Source organism: Dreissena polymorpha, chromosome 3 (genome assembly GCF_020536995.1).
Source record: "Dreissena polymorpha isolate Duluth1 chromosome 3, UMN_Dpol_1.0, whole genome shotgun sequence".
In the NCBI taxonomy this organism is placed as follows: Eukaryota; Metazoa; Mollusca; class Bivalvia; order Myida; family Dreissenidae; genus Dreissena; species Dreissena polymorpha.
In genome coordinates, this window is record NC_068357.1 from 2318906 (window position 1) to 2346438 (window position 27533).

A 27533-nucleotide genomic window follows, 5' to 3' on the forward strand; every position below is an offset into this window, starting at 1 on the left:
GTAAGAAAGGTCTTTAAATTTACTTTGAATTTCTCATGGACTAAACATGCTTCAAAGTTGGAATTTAAGTGATAGAGGCTTAACAGAAATTACAATGAGACATTTCTGCAAAGAAAGATAACATTGTGGTGGCTTTCTGCGATTACAAACTTAAAACATGGTGACAATTTTTTCTAGGAAATAAGTCAAATGTGGTGATTTTTATGCAAACAAACATAAAATTACTAGTTTTTTATGTAATGGAATACTTTTTAACAATCACAGCTGGGGATTTAAGTTAGGTACCCAACACATAACAGACAATGGTACCAACAAAGAAATGATATAATTTTCTAAAATTTACCTTGAAATGTGACCTTGACCTTTGCCCTAGAAGCCTGATCTATTTGTATTGTGAATGGTAAAATTTTAATCAGAAATGATTACTGCCGTTTTACTAGACTTTCTTTTAACAAAAAATATAATGAAAGCAGAAATTGTCTTCCATGATTAGCCAGTGCAGACTGCACAGGCTAATCTGGGATGACACTTTATGCATATGCATTAAACCAACTTTTCACAAAGCACAGCCGATATGGACTTCTTCTGTAAAGCAAATTGAACAAGATATGTGTTTGTCAAAAACACTATGTCCCCTTTTGCGCCTTTTTGAAGCTATATATTTGACCTATGACCTTGAAGGATGACATTGACCTTTCACCACTCAAAATGTGCAGCTCCATGAGATACACATGCATGCCTAATATCAAGTTGCTATCTTCAATATTGCAAAAGTATTCATTAAATGAGCGATTTTGACCCATCTATTTGACCTTTGACCTTGAAGCATGACCTTGACCTTTCACCACTTAAAATGTGCAGCTCCATGAGATACACATGCATGCCAAATATCAAGCTGCTATCTTGAATATTGCCAACGTTATTGCAAATGTTAACAAGAGCACCGCCTTGCGGGTGCAGACCGCTCATCTATTTTCTTTTTAAAGGTGAAGGGACTCTCATTTTCAATCACAAAGGAGGGAGGGGTGGAGTGAAGAGGGGTGTATAGTGTGGGGTTGTGGACATTTATTACATTATCTTCCAAAAAAGCGGAAAAAAAAAAAATCGGGGGCGGGGGGGGGGGGGGGGGGGGGGGGTGGGGGTGGGGGGCGATGGGGGGGGGGGGGGTATAGTGTGAGGGTGTGGTGGTAATTTGTGAGATGATCTGAAAAAAAAAAAAAAAAAAAATGGGGTGGGTGGGGTGAGGGGATGGGGTGGGGGTATAGTGTGAGGGTGTGGTGGTAATTTGTGAGATGATCTTTAAAAAAAAAAATCAAAAAAAAATCAACAAAAAACAAATGGGGGGGGGTGGGGTGGGGGTATAGTGTGAGGGTGTGGTGGTCATTTGTGAGATGATCTTCAAAAAAAAAAAAAAAAAAAAAATTGGGAGGGAAGGGGGGAGGGTGGGGGAGGGGGGGAGGGGGGAGAGCACGGGGGATGGTTTGGGTGGAGTCTATTGTGGTATGTCAGGTAAGAGTAGTTTCGTCAAAGTATCAATCAAATCTAATCATAAATAAAGAAGTTATGGCAATTTTAGCAAAATTTAATAATTTGACCTTGAGAGTCAAGGTCATTCAAAGGTCAAGGTAAAATTCAACTTGCCAGGTACAGTAACCTCATGATAGCATGAAAGTATTTGAAGTTTGAAAGCAATAGCCTTGATACTTAAGAAGTAAAATGGATCGAAACACAAAATTTAACCATATTTTAAAATTTACTAAGTCAAAAAAGGGCCATAATTACGTAACAATGACAACCAGAGTTATGCAACTTGTCCTTTTACTGTACCCTTATGATAGTTTGTGAGTGTTCCAAGTATGAAAGCAATATCTATGATTCTTTAGGGGTAAAGTGGACCAAAACATAAATCTTAACCAAATTTTCAATTTTCTAAGTATAAAGGGCCCATAATTCCGTCAAAATGCCAGTCAGAGTTACATAACTTTGCCTGCACGGTCCCCTTATGATAGTTAATAAGTGTTGCAAGTATGAAAGCAATAGCTTTGATACTGTAGGAATAAAGTGGACCTAAACACAAAACTTAATCAAATTTTCAATTTTCTAAGTATAAAAAGGGCACATAATTCTGTCAAAATGCCAGTCAGAGTTACATTACTTTGCCTGCACAGTCCCCTCATGATAGTTAGTAAGTGTTGCAAGTATGAAAGCAATAGCTTTGATGCTTAAGGAATAAAATGGACCTAAACACAAAACTTAACCAAAATTTTCAATTTTCTAAGTATAAAAAGGGCACATAATTCTGTCAAAATGCACGCCAGAGTTATCTAACTTTGCCTTCCCAGTTCCTTCATGACAGTAAGTAAGTGTACCAAGTTTGAATGCAATAGCATTGATACTTACTGAGAAAAGTGGACCTAAACGCAAAACTTAACCAAAATTTTAAATTTTCTAAGTATAAAAAGAGCACATAATTCTGTCAAAATGCACGCCAGAGTTATCTAACTTTGCCTGCCCAGTCGCCTCATTAAAGTAAGTAAGTGTAACAAGTTTGAATGCAATAGCATTGATACTTACTGAGAAAAGTGGACCTAAACGCAAAACTTAACCAAAATTTTCAATTTTCTAAGTATAAAAAGGGCACATAATTCTGTCAAAATGCACGCCAGAGTTATCTAACTTTGCCTGCCCAGTCCCCTCATGATAGTAAGTAAGTGTACCAAGTTTGAATGCAATAGCATTGATACTTTCTGAGAAAAGTGGACCTAAACGCAAAACTTAACCGGACGCCAACGCCAACGCCGACGCCGACGCCAAGGTGATGACAATAGCTCATAATTTTTTTTCAAAAAATAGATGAGCTAAAAATGGGGCAAACAAACAAACAAACACACAAACCAACAGACAGGGCAAAAACAATATGTCCCCCACTATTGTGGTGGGGGACATAACAAGAGCACGCATAATGGGTGCCAACACTCGGCTGCGGGTGAAGTTTGGAATAAATGAAAGCTTGTCAGATTTTTTTTTTTTTTAAGAGGTCACAGTGACCTTGACCTTTAACCTAGTAAGGCAAAAATGGGTGTGGCGTGTAGAACTCATCAATGTGCATCAAGTTTTAAAGTTGTAGGTGGAAACACTCTGATTTTAGAGCCAATGTAAAGGTTTTAGCATGACGCGGACGTCACGCTGGCTATGACAATACTTCGGGTTTTCTCCGAAAACAGCCAAGCTAATAATACCATTATACTTTACCTCATGAAAGCCTGCTGACAGACTTTTACGAACTTCCACATTTGGGTCTTTACACAGATGGGAGAAACACGTCCCCAACTCTGACTTGAATGATTTTGCACCAACAAACAGTACCATTGCCTGAAAGAGGGCATTTAAAGTTAAATTCAGAACATAATATAATATTCTATGTGAAATCAAGCACAGTCAAATGACATCATGTTGGTAATTTTTCTGACAACATTTCTTTTACCTCAAAATAATGAGTTGGTTCATTTCATCGTCAAAATAAAGGCAGTATTGTTATATTTTCAAATAACGGCTTTTGTTTTCAAAATAATTTTTGTGTTTTACTATCATGAAAATACAAAAGTATTTTTTGATTGTCAAAATAAAATATAAAATAAAGGATGATTTTGTATCATTAAAATAAAGGACTTAGTTATATGATGAATTTATAGACAATAATTTATGTTCAGTATTGAATAAAAATAGAATTACTTGCAAGGAACAAAAATCTTAGTTTTCTAAGCATCACTTTACTTCTTCTGCAACATATTAATTTAACAAAAAATCATTCACCATGTCTTATAAATACTTACCGGGAAGTTAAATGCACAGTTTTTCCGAGTCTCTATCAGCCGCTCCTCTAGTTCCAAAATGTCAGGCAACATGGGAACCTAAACAAGCAATATGTTGAATATAACTCACTGTTTCTAAATAAAAGTGAAATAACAATGTTCAATGTTCAGGATATACGAGCCTTACTAAGGTAAAACAGGGCTTAATGCATGTGCATAATGAGTCCTTGCAGATTAGGCCTTGAAGTCCGCACAGGTAAATCAGGGATGACACTTTCGGCTTTAACCCTTACAGTGCTGGAACCGAATTTTGAAGGCCTTTGCAAACAGTTTGGATCCAGATGAGACGCCACAGAACGTGGCGTCTCATCTGGATCCAAACTGTTTGCTATTCTGACAGTATTCTTTGAATAAAAAATTGAAGAAAATGCTAATTTTAGAAATTCAGCAGACGACATTTTAGCAGACGACAAATCACCCAGCATGCAAAAGGTTAAGGTAATTTCCTTTAAAGGAATTCTCTGCTAAGCAAAAATCCAGTTTAGGCAGAAAGTGTTGTCCCTGATAAGCCTGTGCAGTCTGTGATGATACTCTCCACATATGCATTACGTCCATTTTCCCAAAGCAAGGCTCATAAACTTCAATGGACAATCAACAAGGAAGCAGAATCCTATAATGACTACACAAATTTAATTATCCTGTCACATGCCTTTAAATCAGCATGATAACCAGGTAAGCTAATTACCCAAAAGATATAAGGCTAGTTGACCACGTGACCTCGAATATCCGTCAGTCGCTCTACGCGCATGCGCATGCCTTTACTATTTTCTATTAATAAAATATACTTTTTTCCATTAATAAAATACCAAAAACATGTAAAGTACTGTTTGTTTAAAATTATTATTTAAACAGAATAATTTCGTCTATGTGTATTGAATTAAAAACGAGTAACTCAATTTCTGTGTTGTTTAACAAGATGAAAGCTAGCTTAAGCGCTTTGCACGACGTGATGTCACAATGTTTTTGTTCCCACATGGTGTTTCCTATATTAAATATTTAAACATAAAATACTCGAAAACTAGATATTTTAGAAACATTTCAACGAATGTTGTAAATGTGACATGATAAATAGAATAATAGGTTGGTGACGTGGATTGAGAATGCATATCTGGCTCGTCAGTGGATCTTATCGGATTCGCCTTCGGCTCACCCGATAACTTGCCATATAACCATTCTCCATTCACGTCACCAAACTATTATTCTCTATTTAATCGCCACCAATCAAAATGACAAACAGTTGTATAATAAATTGTCAACATTTAAAGGGCTGTGTATGTGTTCGTACAACAGAGTTTTTTATTGACCAATACAGAATGATCATGAAAACAAAATATGAAGATTTTGCTTTCAGGATTGCAAATTCTTTCTGAATTATTTATTGCCTTGGCATCTTTGATTTTAGTTTTATTTACAAAATATACTGATCTTAAAAGTAAAAAATTGAATCTTTCAATCTTTAACAAGATCCAGTACAACACATCGTTTGCATGACTACTGGTTAAGTTGCCTTCATATGATCAAGGTCCTTTAAATAATGAATATTAGCAACTTCATAATGACCCCAATTTTAGCAACCAATCTTCAGACTTTAGAATTAGGAATGCACTTATGATTGACAAAAATACTTCTAAATAATGTTGCTTTTACCATAAATAAGTTATTGTAAATTAGGATTGCTGTAATTAGAGGCAACCAGATTAAGTCAACTATTGAACAGTTAAATTGCAAACATATTCTTCATTCTTTTTGTTTGATCGAAAAACAGGCTGGAAAATGCACACCTTGTAATGGTTTTCAGACAAAAATATTTCTACAAGGTTTAATATGGTGCTTATAAAAGAAGCAGTTTTGAAAAGTGACATACATTATATTGCTCTCTAACAAAAAATAATTCTATGTTAACTATGTATTGGCATGTTGTAAGGCAGAAAGAATATAAACCACACTTTTGGCTACAATAATATATTTGTTAAGTACTTTAACATCATAGCTAAATAGGAAAAGCCCAGTTACATAGAACTTAAACAACAACTGTGCCTTTCAATCAGGAAAATAGACATAAATTTTAGTGCACCTTGCTTTGAAAACATTGAACCAATATCACTATCACAGGATTCTTAAACTCAGAATAACATATTTGTATTGATATAAGTAATCTTTATGATATCTTTTGAACAACTGGATATGTATTAAAAGATGTTTTACATAATTTAACAGCTCAGTTAATAGCACAGACATTAGGAAATGCAGGCTTTCTAATGGAAGGACATAAAAACAGAGTTTTTTGCGCACACATGATTATAATGAAAACAGCACAAACGAAAACAGCACAACCTATGTTTGCCTATGTTTACACATATTTTAGGCAGTAGAATAACAATTGAGAAAAGACAGAATTTGCTAAGAGTATGCATTATTATACTGAAATATGTTGTATGTGTCTAGTTTTAACTTACAAAGATTTCAAAGACATCCTGTATAAAACAACAATTCTTTTTAAAACTTGAACAGGTAAATGTTATACTGAATTAAAGAATTAAAATTTTGCATATTTGTGTGGAATTAATTTACTAAAATGATTGCCATAAATAGGAATTTTATACAATGTAGCAGTTAATTCAAATGAATCTTTCAAACTACTGAACAGTCAATTTTAATACAACACCATTCACAAAACATTGAAGCTCCTTAACTGTTCAACTAAGAAAAGTGCCATCATTAACTCTCTAACCCCAACATGCCCAAAAAGCTGTAACTCATAAAAGGGATTGCACTAAAAAACAACACTAATTCATTACTTCTGAATGTGGCAGCATTTAAATACAACAAATTCAACAAAGTCCCGTCACTCTGAGCTCTCCTGTGACAGTGCTGTCAAGGTGGTTCAATCTAAGTCCCGTAACTCTGTTGGGCCTACCTGCTGATCCTTGGAAGGCGAGTCCTTCTCAGTATCCTTGTTCTTGTTCTGCTTGTTCTCCGACAGTCCCACCCTGCACATCTGCTTGAAGAAATCCACAAACCACTGAGTCTGTTCCTCCGTCAGATACTCTACAAGTAATGTAAATATGCATCAAGAAATATTTATTGTGTGATTTACTAGTTGCTTATTAGCAAACTCAGCAAAAAGTTGTTTAGTTTGATGACAAAAAAATAAACCATATCTTTACTAAGCCCTGCACAGTTTTGAGACATCTTTTTGCATTGTCTGTTCGGTAGTTAAACCAATGACTTTGTTCTGTTCTCTATAGATCACTCAGGATTATGCATTGACTGTAAATACTAGGGATGCAAAAAAAAATAAAACATAAAACAGTTAAGTCTATTATAGTAACCAGTTAGTAGACTTGTTAACAGAAAACGATCGAAATGTTGAAGTAATTTATCTTTGGTTGGGCCTGTTACTGGTATGTTCATATATGGAGTCTATTACGTTCCTCTTTTCATTTTGTCATAAAGTGCATATTCATCATATAGTCCTCTATAAACATACAAAGTTTCATCTACCTTCATATAGTACATTTTGTGATATCGAGGTACCAAGATCAGTACAGACACATGGCAACAGGAAGGATGGATGGATCTTGGATAAATCTAGTATATCCTCTCCTTACAACAGTCAAGGACAAACAATAGCTCGCAATAGCTGCTATAATACAAAATAAGTCCAAACTTTCTAGCAAATAAATTAAAAAGGAGTGTTGGGACACACTTAGGATATTCACATGACGCAGCATTAGGTGAGGGGGATCCATATATACTTAAAATAACACAAACACACTACTGATACATACTTGTGAAGCCATGACAGAGGCGCCCCCATCTCCTTGGCAACCACTGGCAAGGTCACGTCCTCTGACTTTAAGGCCCCCTGACAGAACTTGCACACCAGCGGGATCAGAGTGGCCCTACACGTGTCTGGAAAACAGAAGACGTGCTATGGTAAAATATATCTCAGCCTCCCTCTGGGAAAAAGGGGGCTTTATATGTGAGCTTAAAGTGTCGTCCCAGATTAGCCTGTGCAGTGCTACTCAGGGATAACACTTCCCGCTTCAACTGGATTTTTTTAAAGAAGAGACTTTCTTTAAACAGTAAATAGCAATAAATGGAAAGTGTTGTACCTGAATAACTTTATCTGAGATGACATTTTACCCACATACATCTTCCATTTTGCCTTTGTTAATGCTTGAATTTTACCCCAAAAGCCGTCTTTGAGCAAATATAAGAGCATAAACAATGTTAGATAAAGCATTGATTGAGGTAAGGATTCTTTGGGTAAGGAAAGTCAGTGATCAAAATCTACAAATATGTCCGTTTGTCAAACACTATCAAGTGAGCTCATTATGATTGTGTTGTCTCACCTTCGTCCACCAGTCCCAGGATGCTGACCACAGTCTGCATGCCTGCTATACGCACAAAGCTCTCCTCGTCATTGGTCAACTCCACCAGCTCAGGTAGTATTGCACTTTTAGTGGCCTCAAGGCTGTGGAAAAACAATCAACAATTAATGCAGTTCAACATACGGAAAAGCAGCTCTGTGGGAAAACAGGGCTTAAGACATGCCGGTAAAGTCAGCACAGGCTAATCTGGGTAGAAACTTTCCTTTTGTTCAGAATTTTTCTATAAAGGACGTCTCTTCTAGACAAATATCCAGTCTATGCTTAGTGTTGTCCCTGATTAGCCTGTGCATAGTCCACAGGCTTATCTGGGACGACACTTTACGCACATACATTAATTCCTGTGTCCTATGAGTCTGTCTCGATTTAATAACATAAAATTCAATTATAAATTCTAACAGTTGTAAAACAAAGGTCAAATTTAAAGAAGCCATGGAGAAACAAGCTCAGAATGTAGACACAACTTCCCCAAGCAACAGGTTCAAGTAATTAAGCTGCTCACACTTCCTGAGTATGCTAGTTTTCCATTACAAAGTCCGCATACTTAAGTCAATTACTGAAATCTGCTCTACTTGAATATAGAGGTACAGAGAGAACAGTGAAGTCATCTATTCTAAGCAAAATAGGGTCAACCTGTAATCTTACCCACTTCCCCTTGCAATAAGGTCTAAGAGGCCAAGACAGCTTACCCAAGTCCCCGAGCCACAGGGTCAAGCTGTAGACACATACAGCCCCGCACTTCATACTCCACGTCTTGACACAGTGACTGCACGATCGGCAGGATTTCCTTCTTGATCCTGCAAAATGCATTTCGCCATTCAGTGAAGGATATAGCAAAATGTTTAAGTTTAAAAAACAATAACAGAAAATGTAAAATAAATGTTATGTCAAATGTTTTAGTTGTTTTTATTTGTGTGTGTTTAAAAAGAGGTGGCTGAAAAAAGGCAAAATCATTCATAACTGACATATTATACATTTGCCAAGTCATAAGGCTTCAGGCAAGTTTTTATTTCCTCATTAAAAAAAACTGTCTTTTAGACATTTTCAAGAATTGGGATGTTACAGTGCCTGAACAGATCTCAATGTTGTGCAAAAAAGCAAACCATTAATTAAACCTCTCATGGTAAGTGCTAATCTATCTATACTTTTAATAATTTCCACTTACTTTTAAACAATTGACCATGATTTAAAGGGCTAATATACAGTGTTACAGATTCATCCTTTTCAATTACATACAGACAGATTTATATTGAATTACTTCAGAAAAACATACATCATAAATGACGGTAATTATTTTCAGAGCTTTTTCTCAAAGGCAAAAAAAAAAGAAGAAGAAAATTGCAAACAGTTGGAAGATTACCAAAGCAGCTTTCCTGATTCTCCAAGAATTTGGAATGCAATCTGTGTGGGAATAATTATGTTTGCCTTGTGACACAAGTGCAATTGAAGATGAAGCTCATTAGAATAGTGAGAGTTTGTGATTCCTCTGGGTTAGGCAGACTGAAGACAGAAATTCTTTGAAATTTGTGAAAAATATCAGAATGATTCAATTGTTCTGTCTGCATTGGAAGTTGAAAGCTATGATCATGAGCAGACCAGTTAAAATTCAACATTTTAGGCTCTCCATGACATGCTTGATTGTAGAATGCCTTGTAACGTCTCAGAATGAATGATAATGCAGTAAATCTGGTAGTGATGCAGTGAATAACAAAAGGGGAATCACATGTTTCTAGATTTTTGAGCATTTTCCATACATAAAATTTGAACAAAAAAAGTTAAATACATGTTGGAACATTGGTCCGAATCTTCCACAAGAACTAACACAAAAGGTTTAATGCATACAGTATCATCAGAGATTCTCCCACACAAACTTAAACATAAGGTTCAATGCATATGGGAACATTGTTTAAAATCTCCCACAATAACTTACATCTTAATGATTGATGCATGTGGTTAAAATCACCCATAATAACCTATACAAAGTTTTGATGCATAGGTAAACATTGGTTTATATCTCCCATAATAAATTACACAAAAAGGTTCGACTCTTGTGGAAACATTGGTTGAAATGTCCTGCAATAACTTGCACCAAAAGTTTTTATGCAAGTGGAAACCTAGGTTAAAAACTCACACTATAACTTGGTTATATGCATGTCCCACAATTACTTAAACAACAAGCAAATTCCTTGAATTGATATCCCCTGCCAAATAAAGTTTGTTTATGGAATATTGCAAATCCCTTGATATAATTATGTTATAGTCCTAAATTAATATTTAAGTGTACGGTCATTGTTTTTATGCATTGCAATTCTCCTCATTGATATCTATACACCCATGCAGTTTCATATTGTGCATCTGAGACACTGTGAATGAACAAAAACTGTCACGTGACCACAAAAGTCAACGTCAGTAGTCATTTTATGACAACAAACAGCCGCGCAAGGTAGGTTTTTCCCAATATCTTTGCTGATCATCCTCTGACTCTCATACGACCTAGTGCAGGCAATATGGCATGCATATAACTTTTGATCGGAATATCACGCGTTTTGTGTGTTGCTCTGGTTTTCGAGAACACTTTGGCTCAAATTTCCATTTAAGAAGCAAACGTCAGTAGTAAAATTACAAAGAGTCAAGTGTTCTCGAAAATTAACTATCACAGAACTGTCTATGCTTTACCGGACGAACATATATTACATATGTCTATGCATAAACAAAAAAAAATATCTACCTGATAATAAATAAACGTTTAAAGAGTGAAAACAAATATGCAAACGTCAGTAGTACGTTTAGGAATGGCAAACGTCAGTAGCAAAAATATGCAAACAGCAGTAGACGAAAAAATGCAGGCGTTTAATTTAATGAAAAACATGTGAAACAATATAATTTATGCTAATTTAAATTAAAATTAGATATTACAAGTTAAGATTGATGTTATAAATTAAAACATAAAACCCAATTTAGATTCACATTGTAAATCGAATCATTCCTGTCGTAAGTTTCCAAAACGAAAGTACGGTTGATATTCAAAAGCATTATATTTTTCTTTCCGGGATATTTTTTCAATATGTTGATGCTCCATTAACGAATATAAGTGTATATGAAGTGAAAACCCCAAAACTAAACAACGGTTGCGATAGACACCTATTAACTGTTAGATGCACATAATATCCCTTAAACATTAGTTCATTTTTGTTGTTGCAGATTATATGTCGTGCATTAATTTAGGACATCAATCTTAACTTGTTATATCTAATTTAAATCTAAATTAGCATAAATTATATTGTTTCACATGTTTTTAATTAAATTAAACGCCTGCATTTATTTGTCTACTGCCGTTTGCATATTTTTGCTACTGACGTTTGCCATTCCTAAACGTACTACTGATTGAGATGGATGGGCTGACGAAAAGACAGACTGACGGACGAACAAACAGACAGACAGACAGAAGGACAAAGACAATTCTATATCCCTCCGCCTTTGGCGGGGTATAAAAAGGTTCAATGCATATTGGTACAATGTTAAAATATCCCACAAGAACTCATAGAAAAGGTTGAATGTGTGTATTGGTTAGTTTTTTCCACAATAACTTACACAAAAGGTTCAAAGCGGGTGGCTATCTTGCCCAGGATTCTACAGCAGGAAAGTCGAGTCTGAACGGGTTGTGATAGCTGCCCTTTCTCTATTGCAATTGTGAGGATCTGAAATGTTGAATATCCATGATTAGAAACAGAAACGACCATAATTGGAACTTTTTTAAGAAAGATAAATGAACAGCACTTTTTAAACTTTGAATGATATTTATATTGAATTTTTTTCATACTCTTGTAATTTTATGACCTATTGTTTTTCCATTCATATTCCCCAAAAATTCACCAAGACTCTTTCAAAAAGCTGTGAAACTAAATATTCAAATATATGGTTCTTGTATTTTTTATTTATTATCCTTTTTTACCTCCCCAAAATAGCAATTCAATGTTTATCTGTCAGTGAGAGCATACAAGTCAGTGAAAAATGTGACAAACATACTCAGATTTATCACCAAATCAAAAATAACACATTGTTAAAACACCTGAACAAATCACTTGAGACAAGTCTCAGATTAAACTTTATTGATCAATTTATTGAGCTGATGACAGTAAGAAAAAACATAAATGAATAAAATTTAAACCAAGAAGTCATATAAAGATAGGAAAAACTGTGAAACATCATACATTTCAAACTGGAATTATGTCACATATGGTCAGTTGCTGGGGAAATTATAGTGTTTTCCATCCCCACACTGGAATTTGGCCCGGTGTGACTTTCCATTTCAATAAAAAAAACTTTGTAGGCATTCATTAGATCACCACTTGTCAAGTGGGACATCATGTCTTTATGTTCAACAAACCTTGGGAAGATCAGTTGTTATTGAATTACAAACCTTTTTTCCCCATTTTCTATGGTGAAATAAGGTCCCAAGGTATTTTATCTCAGATCTCTATGAATATATTGATGCTTAACGGGCTCTGTTCACAGACTTCAATTTTTATAAAAATAATCTACAAATCAAAAAAAAACTTTTAACAACAAGTGATGCTGGTAAAACATGTATCCCCCCCCCCCCCCCCTCAAATATGCACTTGCAGAAAGGTTGTCTCTGTTACCTAAACCTTTGATTTCTTGATTTGACACTAATAAGGGGTCATCCTTGGTCAAAACTAATGTATAATATTTTCTAAGTAATTCTCTAGTTATTGTGTTGATTGTGGAAACAATGTTCCTTGGTATTTCACAGGTCGTGTTGGTCTAACAATCAATAGGCTTCTTCCTTTCCTCCCAAGTAACCAGCACACCAATAAAGTTCACAAGGTAAAAGCATTTTCCAAATATTTTTAGAAAACCAACTTTTAATATACACAGACTGGGACCTTGACTTGTTTAGTTCTAATTCAATAGTTTTAAACCTATTTATTTTAGCTCAATTGCATAGAAAGCCTGAGGCTTATTTGAAACACTCTCGAGTCTGTTTCCTGGGACTAGAGCCAGTACTTCGTGTTTATGGGGGAAATCTAAAGAACCCTCCCACAATGTTTATCAAACCTGTGACCTCCTAATCACTAGGTGGACACCATATCCACTACACCACAGTGACTCTTATAATTCAATATACCAATTTGCAAGAATGCAGGTTCTCAAGATATTGTGCAGTAAAATAATCCTGTTAAAAGATCCCGTTACCTTGACTTAAATATAAAAAGGTGTCTATTAAGAAGATAGCAGGTGAGAGCATTTGCTAGATAACCCTTGATACAAGCTCAAGTGAATTTATCCTTTGACCTTGTGGCTACGAAATCAAAATGCTGTTTTGGAGGAGAGCATAAAAAAAGATGCACTTTCTTTTTAACAACAAAATTGTGAACATCACCAAGTTTCCCATATCTAAACAGTCCCTTTGAAACATCATGACTGTATTATGCTAAAAATCAGACTTTTAATCATCTTGAATAATCCAACTACATTAATTATACCTCTTTTTTTATGATTTCTTTCGGAAGTAGATCTATAACATCTAGCAAGGTTTCCAACCAGGCAGTGGCTATTTCTGCAAAATTAACAATACATTGGTTAGTATATAAAAAATTTATGTATTATCATACATTTGAGTCTTGCTCTGGTAAAACGGGGTTTTTGGCTAGGGCTATATCGGGCTGACTCAGGAGTTCCCCCCCACTGGGGCTATATCGGGCTGACTCAGGAGTTCCCCCCCACTGGGGCTATATCGGGCTGACTCAGGAGTTCCCCCCCACTGGGGCTATATCGGGCTGACTCAGGAGTTCCCCCCCACTGGGGCTATATCGGGCTGACTCAGGAGTTCCCCCCACGCTGGGGCTATATCGGGCTGACTCAGGAGTTCCCCCCCACTGGGGCTATATCGGGCTGACTCAGGAGTTCCCCCCCACTGGGGCTATATCGGGCTGACTCAGGAGTTCCCCCCCACTGGGGCTATATCGGGCTGACTCAGGAGTTCCCCCCAAACTGGATTTTCGCTAAGAAGAGACTTCCTTAAAACAAAATATTCTGTAAAAGCGCAAAGTGTTGTCCCTGGATAGCCTGATCACACTTCTCAATCTTATCTGCCACAATACAAAACGCACAGACATTAAACCCCATTTTCCCATAGCAAGGCTGTTTCGCACACTGAAGTCACATAAAGGTCAGCAGCCTCTCTAGCCAAGTAACATATTAGTAAAAGCTAAGAAGAAATCTAAACTTAAAAAAAAAATCCAACAAAAATTTCAGATGTACCTGAATTCTACTTTTGCTTCCAAATAGTTTGTAAACTTTCAAAGTTAAAGCATTATAAACATGCATTATATCCCACACAGGAGCATTTTTTTAAATCTGTAAAATAGTTTAATATATTGTTAAAGCCTATGTGATTTAAAGATTGTACTAATTTGCGTATTACATTCAAGAAGATCCTCAAGAGTCTCTTCAATATAACAACTCCATGGAAAAACTAGACCCATTTTTGGAAAGGCATGAACACAATCATGTTAAGGAAACATACTGTTACTAAAGAACCTCAACACCAATTGATACATAGCAAAAGAAGCTTATTTTAGGTAACCATATCCCGAGGCATATCACACAGCCATAAATCAGAAGGCATAGGGTGATAGACAGTGTGTTTGCTTTCATATGTAGTAGAAGCTGAATCTGGCTGCTTTGTCTGACAATATATATATGAGCCGTGCTCTGTGAAAAGGGGGTTTAACGCATGTGCGTAAAGTGTTGTCGCAGATTAGCCTGAGCAGTCTGCACAGGCTAATCAGGGACAACACTTTCCGCCTTACCTGGATTTTTGCTAATAAGAGACTTTCTTTAAACCTCTGCACAGGCTAATCTGGGATGACACTTTATGCACATGCATTAAACCCCCTTTTCACAGAGTAAGGCCCATATAGATCAAATGTTCTGTAAGTTAGGATGAAATGTCTGATTCCAGATATAAAATGGGGCCAGGGATTATTGACTTTTGTTTTCGTATATGTTCCCGATTTTACTGCAGCCATTCACTCTTCAAAGTTTCAAAGTGTAGAAGTGAAACTGCTGAATGTAAACTATTTACACAAGAGGCAGGTCAACTATTAAGAGTGTGCTGGGGTGGAGGAAAGGGGACATTCATTTTGATCATTTTAACACATTTATGACTAGTAGACTCTCCCATCCTTCCTATAATTGGATCAATTTATTTCCAAAATAAGGGATGTCTAGTATATTTATATCTATATTTAGAATATTTCTTACAGAAATTCCATTAAGCAAATAGCGCAGACCCAGATGAGACGCTTCATCATGCGGCGTATCATCTGGGTTTACGATGTTTGCCAAGGCCTTTTTTCTAGACGCTAGGCATAAATGGGTTAATCTCATTATTTATAAAATGTCAATTTCTGCTCCTGCTTCTGCTGCGCTTCTGCTATGATTATCAGTATTTAAATTCTTAATGCCGCATTCAAAATATGCAATTAAACACAAATTCTATAAATACTATTAACCAAAATAAAATAAACCCGTTTCTGTTTTTAAATTAATTTTTGAAGAAATTTCTTGCAAATCTTTAAAAATTTATCTTAATCTGAAAATTGTTAAAGACATCTCCGGGTGCTGGCACTCCAGTTTATCAGGTATAGTTTACCATATGTTTTTACATCTTACAACCAAATACTACACGAGTAAAGTAGGGATAATTGAAAAACCATCAGCAAACTATTATAGCTGGAACACATTCTAAACCAACTTGGCATTGGCCCTCAAAGAGTAGAAAAACCTTAGCATTTGTCTTTGATGGTGTACAAAGCTTACACGACACATACTTTACATATTTTAAGCAAAGCCCCAAAATACTTATTTTGTGAGAAAGCAGTAAATATTTTCTGTCATAATTATTAAGAGATTAGTTAAAAATTTAAATAATACCCCAACACCACTTCCAAGGGCAATTAAATCAGGAATGTGTAGGTAACTGGGGACTTAAAAGTGCCAAATACATTTACACTTCATGCTGATATGTATATTCAGTCAATTTCTTAATTTAAGACAAGTCTGATTTCAAAGTAAAGAAAGGTTCACAACAATTTCTGCTTTATTTGAAAAATAGATTTGAACAAGAGATGTGTTTGTCAATAACACAAAGCCCCCTACTGCGCTGCTTTGATTTATTAAAAAAATAAATAATAATTTGGCAGGTACAGACAGTTATCTCCCTTAAAAGCTTATTACTTCCCTTGAAATTGTTTTTTTGGCCTTTGACCTTGAAGGATGACCTTGACCTTTCACCACTCAAAATGTGCAGCTCCATGAGATACACATGCACGCCAAATATCAAGTTGCTATCTGAAGCGACATAGAAGTTGTGAGCATTTTTCGAAACCTAAACGCAAAGTTTGAAGGACAGACGGACAGTCCAATCACTATATGCCCTCCTTCGGGGGCATAAAAATTAGCTTGAATTGTTTAAGGGCAGCAACAATTTATCCCACTCCATGCAACAAACACGCTACTCAATAAATGTTTTCTTGTCATGTTACTGATTTTTCAAATATGTAAATAGTTACTGAATAGATTTTTTAAGTTTAAATGAAGGTTATAAAGAGAAAATTCACGAAGAATATATTCATGATACAGCATTACCACACCACAAACTGATAATAAGATCCCCATAATGTGATCAGTGGATTGTAAGAGCAAAGATGTGCTTTCAAATAAATTACTGACAAACATATTGCATCCACATTTTGAAATCTAGTTAAAAGATATTTTTCTGAATACATAAGAGATAAGCTTACATGCTTAATGAACTTTAAAGAATGAAATAAACCCACTTCTTCATAGAACTAAACATTTGAACGAAAACTATAACCATTAATACTTGTCGTTTCCAAAATATCTACCTATGCAGAATATGAGCTATACATTCAAAGTAAAAACCAGTAATCTGTAACATGTGAAAGCATTGTAGTGTTGTTATAATTAAGATCTTGTTATGCAACAATGCATGATAACTGAGGGAACAAATGCTGTCATAATTGTACATCAGAGATACCAGTACCCCCTACCCAGAGGAAGAGGTCTGTAAGACTGCTATCTTTACAATATCATCTAATCCTCTAATTAGGAAGGATAATGATGGGGGTAACTTTCCCAGGCTTTTTGTTATTTTCTTACCTTTGTACCTTGAAAAAGGTACAAGAATAGAGATAAAACATAAATCAGAAATAATGAATAAATTAATTTCTGATTATTAACCATGAGCAATCGTTTAACCCTTTGCATGCTGGGAAATATGTCGTCTGCTAAAATGTTGTCTGCTGAATTTCTAAAATTAGCATTTTCTTCGATTTTTTTCAAAGAATACTATCAGAATAGCAAACAGTTTGGATCCTGATGAGACGCCACATTCTCATCTGGATTCAAACTGTTTGCAAAGGCCTTCAAAATTCGGGTCCAGCACTGAAAGAGTTAAAATGTCTCTGTTTATGTCTGTATCAGTATTGTTTTGAATATTTGGGTCCCATTTTACTAAATTATAATGGCAATGATCAATATAAAAGCAAACTATCATTAAATGATTTTTCTTCTCCATTTTTGTAGCTTTCAAGCCAAAGAACTTTTTTGTAATAAATCACAAGCTTCATAATAAGTTTTCTATGAAAATCAGAACAGATACAATAAATGAACACAAACTAGAAATGAGTCACAGACACTGATGCCCCAATAACACATGCTAAGACACAAACAAATCCAGGATGTATTCTACAGTTGACAAAAAGACCAAGGTTCATTATGCTGCAAAGACATGTGGCCACACAAAACACACAATATCTCAGGGCAATACCTCCCCCTAAACTCTATTCAACTAAAATTTGTATTGTTATGTTTAGTACCAATAACCTTTACTTTGACATGACTGGCCTCAAAAGCAATTGGTCTGCATGTAAGCTTTCCTACACACACAATTTCAGTTCAATGCTCTCTCCATGATGATGTTTTTGAGCATTTGTCATTTTTTAAATTTTTAGTAAGTGACCTTGACTTTAACCTGACCCATCCCCAATACAATCTCAAGACCTAGTCTTCATGTTTATCCGTCCAAACTCACATAATGTAGCCCAAGCTAAATCTGAATCCAAGCTTGCTATATCCAAACTTTCATCAAAATTAGTCCATGCAAAACTTCAGTGACATCTGATTGATGATTGCAAACAAGAGCTGTCACCATTGGATGACTAATGCCCCCTATAAACGCTTGATAGAAGTTATGAGCTTTTTTCGAAACCTAAATGCAGATTTAGAAAACTAAACGCAGACCCTAAGTTCAAGGTCAAGGTCACAGGGGTCAAAATTTGTGTGCGTATGGAAAGGCCTTGTCCATATAAACATGCATACCAAATATAAAGGTTATATCTCAAGGGACATAGAAGTTATGAGCTTTTTTCGAAACCTAAACGCAGATTTCGAAAACTAAATGCGGACTATAACTTCAAGGTAAAGATCACAGGGGTCAAAATTTGTGTGCGTATGGAAAGGCCTTGTCCATATACACATGCATACCAAATATGAAGGTTATAACTCAAGGGACATAGAAGTCATGAGCATTTTTCGAAACCTAAACGCAGATTTCGAAACCTAAACGCAGACCCCAAGTTCAAGGTCAAGGTCACAGGGGTAAAAATGTTTATGCGTATGGAAAGGCCTTGTCCATATAACCATGCATACCAAATATGAAGGTTATATCGCAAGGGACATAGAAGTTATGAGCATTTTTCGAAACCTAAACGCAAAGTGTGATGAAAAGACAGACAGACAGACAGACGGACAGACAGATGGACAATCCGATCACTATATGCCCCCTTTTCTTCGAAAGGGGGCATAAAAATCAGTTTGTTTGATTGACAATTGGCATGTGGTAATTTAACCCATTTATGCCTAGTGGGCTCTCCCATCCTTCTGAATTGGATTAATTTATTTCCAAAATTAGGGATGTCTAGTAAATTAATTTCTATATTTAGAATATTTCTTACAGAAATTCCTTTAAGCAAACAGCACAGACCCTGATGAGACGCCGCAACATGCGGCTTCGCATCTGGGTCTAGGCTGTTTGCCAAGGCCTTTTTTCTAGACGCTAGGCATATATGGATTAAGCGCCCCCTGTCCTGTCAGTACCCACCTGGGTCCTTGTTGTCCACACTGGACAGGATGGTCTGCAGGAAGGTTGAGGCGTAGTTCTGTACGGGCACCAGGTCCTTACGTAGTATCTGGATGAACGCTGAGGATGCCGCAAACTGCATGTCCGCCTGGGCCACATGCAGCACCTCCTGGAAGTTACAGGCAATGTTAAAATAAATCCCTACTGCTTTAGGAATAAACTTGAATATAGTTGTCAAAAAAGTAAGGTTAAAGTTGGAAGAGCAATTCCTATTTTTTTAACTGACATAAACTTGGCTATGAACGCTACAATTGGAAGAGCTTATAACTATATTGAGCTGATTTAGGACCCCGGACTATGAAATATTGAAATTGTATCACCAGTAGCACTTTTAAGAAAGTGATTTATGAAACCATGCATGGTAAATATAATGATTCCAAAGTAAAATGAAGGAAATAAAACACATTCAAGCAAATTTGTTTAAAACTTTTCATTTAATATTACAATTGTAAGGTGAACATTATCCTTGCTTAATGTCCTAAAACCATAAATTTGTTAAAATGGTCAAAAAGATCCAATTTTTAACATAACTGCAAATTGAAAACCTGATAATAACTTACATAATCATAGTTCAGCTCACCGTGTCTTAACTCATGAAGAAATATACTTTTCAGTGACAAATAAAAAACATCCTAAGTCCAAGGTGTCCCATAAAAAACAATGAACAACTGGAGACACATATTGTATATAATGATGTTCACATACAAGACATCTCCATAGTAATGAACACATGTTCTCATCAGAATAAATGTATTGCCCATAGTTTGTATGTTGATATACATCTTACATATCAGTGGACCCCACAGACAACAGTGGAGACACCCCAACCAGAATCGGGTCAACATGACTGGCACATATCTGTCTGGATTTGGAATTTTCATGATTTCAATGCACATTTATTTACAGAATGTACGACTTATGAACACTTATTACGTACATCATGTTTCTTTTATTTAAAATAATATATTTAACTGCCCATTTTCTTTATACATTTAATGCATTTTTTTATTTAACTATTTAAGTATTCAATAATATTTTGAGTAATTGTATGCAATATTAATAAATTGTTTTAAGTGTGAAACGCTCTATGGAAGATCACAAAAAAGATCAATACATGTAACACAAGTAAATAAAGCAGCATGGTATCAAAACAGCGAGCCCTGGGTTTTGAGTGCATGACTGCGAATTTGTTACTGTAATACTCTAAAAATAAATTAGCCTCCCTTTGGTAAAACAGGCTTTATTTATCTGCGTAAAAGTGTCACCCAGTTGTCCCTGATGAGCCTGTGCAAACTGCATAATTATGCTTATTTGGAAGGACACTTAAGGCACAAACATTAAGCACCATTTTCCTGAGCGAGTCTCCATTTCATTAATAGCTTCATAAAGGCGTAAGTAGAATTTGGCTTTCCTTGATGCATGCAAACAAAGTTTTATAATGTTATATGATAGCAAAAAAACTTTCTTGTCTGCTGAAACTTAAGTGGGTGCTAACCTAGAAAGCAATAAAATATTTCACCTTTTCATAACCCATCATTGAAAACAAGAAAACAATTTTAGGCAAAATTAATGATCTTGTCTAAAACTGCCTAACAACAAGTGATTTGTTTCCCTCTGATCACTGGGTTCATTGATCAGTGTACTTGTGATCAATTTGGCAAATATGTTTGACAAATATATCAATTAACATTGCAAACACAAAGTATGGAAAGCCAATAGTTGCAAGCAGAGGTGGAATTAGGACTCAACCAATGTTCGTTGAACACTTCGCGATGTTTGACAGTGATATAGATTTCTATTTGTTTGTTTACACTATTTATTGAGCGTTCATAAACAGTAAAGTACTTTCAATTACGAAATATGTTTAAAGGGACTGCAACAATTGTTTTCATACAATAAACTTAACAACAATTAATGTTGGTTTTTGTTTAACAACATGATTGAAATATTTAAAATATGAAGATAACACTTGGACATTTACAATGATGGACATTTCAAGAACAAAGGACTCCTGTACATGGATGGAGAAAGAGTGCAGGGATGATCTGACCAATGGAAAACATCTACATATTTGAGATGGTCTTAAATTCATGCAATGTCGCAGCGCAAAAAGTCAAAATATTTAAAATAATGGATACCCCAGTAGGGCAGTGAAATTATTACAACAGATTACAATATATTAAGGAAAAATAATAATATCAGGATAACATGTCAGGACTGAAATCATTACAAATGCAGTCACCTGAGAAACTGCTCTTAAAACTTGCAAATAAAACATTAATTTTTGTTTGAAGTGGGAATAATTTTATGTACAGTAAGCAATTTTTAAGTTAAGGTAATGGACAACACTGTATCAGTAACGACCCAGCAAAAGTAAATATTGTTGAAACTGGCAACTGTGGTCGCCTTTCCCCTGATCTTTTGACCAACTCCACATAAAAACAGAACAATATATCAGATACAGGAAAAAATACAGATTGCACTGTGGTTGTGAGTCCAACATGCAACCAGGAGGTCCCGGAATTGCTAAGAAACATGTTTGTGAGAAATTCTTTCTTCGAATTGTTATTTTGAGTAAATATAAAACAGAATGCTAATTAAAACTTCCTATTGAATCAAGTGGCCTGACATCACTTACCCTGACTTTGGGTACAACCCTTCGCATACAGTCAGCATGGCTGTCACGTAGGAGGTCGGGAAGGTTGTTGATAACGCTGATGCGCTGAACCTCCTGGCCAGAACTGCAAATAGAAATCACGGGAATCTGTCAAATTAAGAAATCATCAAGAATTGAAAATTATCCAAGAGGACATGGTTGTTGAGATGTTTATAAAAGACAACATGTAGGTCTATGATCTGTGAAACATTAACTTCTTTGGCCTCTTTCAAGTCTCAGGAAGCAGAAACCTGGTCTTCAAAAAATATAAAAGTAGTTTTGTCTGTAAAATAGTGAACCAAATATGACTTGTGATATTTACAAACACCACCAGTCCTGTATTTATGGACACCTGTATGAAATAAAAGACAGACAGGAGGTACTAAGATTTTTTCTCCAGATTTATAAAGTTTCTTCATACCTATAAAATCAAGTATATTACAGGCATATTTTGATATTTCAGCACACATTTAATAAAATTTTAATGAAAAATTATCATATCTTAATCTGAAGTAAATTAACAATATTCTTACAATTCAATTTCTTTCAACAAATCACATATTATTGCATCCATTGTTATTTCTGTCCATAGTCACTTTGTCTGACATACTGAAACAGTTTTTTGCCTTAAGGGACTTGGGGTTTCCCTTTTTCACAGTTTGGTTTAAAAATATGAAACAAGAACTCAATAAAAGGTACCTATATAAAAACACTTCACTTGTATACCTGTTTTAATGTTTATAACATATTTTATATTTTTGATGATGGAATGCAAACATTTCTAGTTTCCCACCTTAGCTTAGCCTTATTTAAAAAGTCACATAAATTTAAAGGAGTTTAACAAACTTTGTTTATTAAATTTGTACAATAAACAGGTTGAACATATCTGGGAGCACTCTATAGACATATATAAAAGGCATATCTTCCTTTTAACACATGGACATTATAGCACTAATTAAATGTTGTTTCAAAATTGTTTTATAATTTGTTCAGAAAACGACTGTTCTTTCCTCAGATGAACATAAATTGATCTTCTTATTTATATGCAAATAATAATTACATGCATGTCACACCATTACGCAAATTCATTGAAATCATCATAACTAAATCACTCTGTCACAGAATCATAAGGAGGCAAAGTGTGAACTTTTTTAACAATGTCTGTGGCTGACAAAATCCTATAAATTTCCGCATAAGGAAAATTCCAGGAAATTTGAATGTTTACGATGAAGGGGATTTATGGAATATTTTGCATAGCCACTAGGCCCATACCATTATAGGTTTCCAGATGGCCGATTTTTAGGGGTGACTAATTTACAAAATGAATTGAAATCCTACTGGGACCAATATTAAGCCCCTAAGTAAATGTAATTGCATTCCAATAATTTTCAACTAGAAATCAACTTCACAAATTATTCTTTGGATATTTTGTCTGACAATTCTTTGTTGTACACACAAGAGTAGAGAAAACAAATATTTCTGCTATTGTTAAAGCTATTAATAATTAGTGGGTTTAACTTCCATATTGAAAGAAGTAAGTAAAATTGAATACAAATAGACTGCTTATATGACAGCTAGCAATTCTGTTGAAATCAATACATGAAAGAAAGCAGGCAAAAATACAGGACTCAACTTTGTTGTTGAGAAGTTAATATGACTGTATGATGTCTAAGAAGTAAATATTATGACTAAATATAGGACAATATTAGTTTCATAGCACAAACTGGTCATAAAGGTAATAATAATTTTATAATATGATGACCGAAACACAACATTGTAAATAGATAACCTGAATAAAAAGTCACTTATCATATAGTTGTATAGTTAAAACGTGATCAATAAATAAAACAATTATCTTTTTATATATATAATAATATGTAAGTTTAAGTTCTACTCGCTAATAGTTACTTAATAATTATGGGTGTTAATTGTCATGGCTTATTCTACCATTTGCCAATGGCTAAAACTTTACCCTGTTTGTTTAATGACTGTAACGTTTTCTTTAAAATGTAAACTACCATTAAAGCAAATGTATATAACATACCAACAATATTTTGAAAACATTACAATTATGTACATCCACAGAGAGCTTTACAAGGTAGCAGTGGGTGGAGATGCATACCACTAGCTGGGAGGTGAATGGTATGACAGTCTGACGCTTGCTCTACCACCCAAATGTCAGTAGACATCCCACAAAAACACTTCCATCCCCCCTGGCACATTACTACCTGCTGTAGTAATTAAGAAACCTGGAAACTGAACATAAGAAATCCAGGACCTCACCTTTCCAGCCAAAGTCATTTCCTGAGGCACATTCATCCTGCCACTTCAGAGCATCTTGTTTTAAACTAGTTAACATGTGAGTCTCGGTTTGGGAAAAACAAACTATATGCATATGCGCAAAGTGTTATCCCAAATATGTCTAGGCAGTCCGCACAGGCTTTACTCAGGGACCACACTCTCTTAACAAGATTTTCACTAAGAAGAAACTTCCTTAAGTGAAAAATACAATAAAAGTGGAAAGTGTCGTCCCTGATAAGCCTGTATGGACTGCACAGACTAATCTTCGACATATTACGCACATATCCTTTACGCACATTTTCTTTGAACAATTTGTTCCAAATCAAGTCTAATATTATTATATTATTTATTTTACAAATATGATTTGTTAAATGGATATTTATAAATTATGAGCCATGGATGAGACTGAATAAATATCGTAAATCTTTATAAAACAAGAAACCGTCAGAGACGGGTGATGCTCCCCAAAGTTTTTTTTTGTCACAATATTGCACTATATATTCAGATACAAGGAAACGTCTTGAGGGGCATAACTTTGGACAAAATAATAAGATGGATGGTTTAGCAACTTAAAAATTTCAAAGGGCCATAACTCCCTGTACGAAAATGTTTGGGCAGACTGCAACCAGATTATGTGCAGAATAAAATACACAAAATCTGTGTAGAATATGTGCAGAAAATATTTGGTGTCCATTTTAAATGAGTTGAACCAGATTTCTATTTATAGATTTTTTCAATATAAACAAAGAACGAATTCTGTACAGATTTTACGAATTATTTAAATTAAGCAGAATTTGTTCGAGGCAGAAAAAAATCTGGCAGAATTAAATCTGGGGAGAACCAAAATGTGAGAATAGAATTCTGTGCAGAATAAAATCTGTTTAATATTAAATTCTGTACAGAAAATTTTCTGTACAAAAAAATGTATGCAGGAAGAAAAAGCAAAATAAACAGACCATCAATAAATAACATTTTTTTTTATGAGATTATAAAATGTAAACAATAAACTGTACACAATGAAATATAGTGACAGTACCAATATTTTTATTGTTGTTGAATTGATCACATTATGACAGGGTAAAAATAAAAAAATCACCCCCTATTTTTAGTCTCAATTTAAACAAGATGATTTCATTTATTTCCTGGAGTAGTCTATTTGGAGTGTCACTGCCTTGTTGAAGGAGGTGTCATCTGGCACTGTTTTGCTGTGGTCTTTGCACCACATCCAGACATAACCTATCGTAAAAAAATAAATGTTTACACATTTACATATTTATATCATTCCTCAACAAGGGCACCGCATAACAGGTGCCAACGCTCGGCTGCGGGTGCAGTTTTGAATAAATAAAAGCTTGTCAGATATATTTATTTTTTTTAGAGGCCACAGTGACCTTGACATTTGACCTAGTGACCCAAAAATAAGTGTGCGTGTAGAACTCATCAAGGTGCATCTACATATGAAGTTTCAAAGTTGTAGGTGGAAGCACTTTGATTTTAGAGCAAAATGTCAAGGTTTAAGCACGTCGGAAAGGCTGACGCCGGACGGCGAGCTGGCTATGACAATACCTCGGGTTTTCTCCGAAAACAGCCGAGCTAAAAAACTGATACATTTTGAAACCAATTTATTCTAACTACTCAGTTTCAAACAGTAATGCCATACCTGTACTAAAGACATCATACATCAAGTGCCAGCCCAACAAAATTCACTTATAGCACAAACATCCAATTGAATTTCAAACCATTGTTTGATTCTAGTATTAATTAGACCCAAAGTTAAAATGCGATCCCAATAGTTTTTTGGTATTTAGTAAATGTTACTTTGACCTTGATCCGACTTAAACTGCAAACAACTAAATTTTCTACGTTTGGATTATTGTTTGATTTTGTTGGATTATTGGCTGTTGTCAACAGCATATCAACAATATGCCTGTCATATCATTAAGTTAACCAACTCAAAGTATCCTGGAATAGCTGGTTTACCAGGACCAAGTGCTTATTATACCAAACAGTTAAACTAATGTCAGTAAGTTGAGTAACAGACAACTGCACTACTTCATTCAGAGGAAGGGTGAGAATGGCTGTAAAAAGGATAAAGCTAACACACAATTTGTGTCCAATACCTCCATCCAAGCTAAAGTTAACCTTTTTATGTTCCCCCAAAATTTATTTTGGGGGGAGCATATAGTCGCCCCTTCGTCTGTCCGTCCGTGTGTCCGTCCGTGCACAATTTTTGTCCGGGCTATTTCTCAGCAACTAATGACCGGAATTCAATGAAACTTTATGAGAAGCTTCACTACCAAGAGGAGATGTGTATATTATCAGCGGGTTCTGGTCGGATGATTTTTCACAGAGTTATGGCCCTTTGAAATTTTCCATTAACTGTACATATAGTGCAATTCTTGTCCGGGCTATTTCTCAGCAACTAATGACCAGAATTCAATGAAACTTAATGGGAAGCTTCACTACCAAGAGGACATGTGCATTTTATCAGCGGGTTCTTGTCGGATGATTTTTCACAGACTTATGGCCCTTTGAAATTTTCCATTAACTATACATATAGTGCAATTCCTGTCCGGGCTATTTCTCAGCAACTAATGACCGGAATTCAATGAAACTTTATGGGAAGCTTCATTACCAAGAGGAGATGTGCATATTATCAGCGGGTTCTGGTCGGATGATTTTTCACAGAGGCATGGCCCTTTTAAATTTTCCATTAACTGTACATATAGTGCAATTCTTGTCCGGACTATTTCTCAGCAACTAATGACCGAAATTCAATGAAACTTTATGGGAAGCTTCACTGCCAAGAGGAGAGGTGCATATTATCAGCGGGTTCTGGCCGAATGATTTTTCACAGAGTTATGGCCCTTTGAAATTTTCCATTAACTGTACATATAGTGCAATTCTTGTCCGGGCTATTTCTCAGCAACTAATGACGGAATTCAATGAAACTTTATGGGAAGCTTCACTACCAAGAAGAGATGTGCATATTATCAGCAGGTTCTGGCTGGATGATTTTTCACAGAGTTATGGCCTTTTGAAATTTTCTATAAAAAAAA

General features: G+C 35.2%; 1 protein-coding gene across 1 annotated transcript in view; it reads right to left on the minus strand.

The window, feature by feature from the left end:
- The window catches only part of LOC127875075 (serine/threonine-protein phosphatase 4 regulatory subunit 4-like), a 106579-nt gene that overhangs the window by 31954 nt on the left and 47092 nt on the right, over positions 1–27533 (minus strand). The window contains 11 exon segments of the mRNA XM_052419895.1: positions 3253–3372; positions 3834–3911; positions 6790–6920; positions 7664–7688; positions 7690–7787; positions 8231–8352; positions 8956–9063; positions 11858–11964; positions 13774–13847; positions 19479–19626; positions 22156–22258. Of these exon segments, the coding sequence (XP_052275855.1) occupies positions 3253–3372; positions 3834–3911; positions 6790–6920; positions 7664–7688; positions 7690–7787; positions 8231–8352; positions 8956–9063; positions 11858–11964; positions 13774–13847; positions 19479–19626; positions 22156–22258 (1114 nt within the window).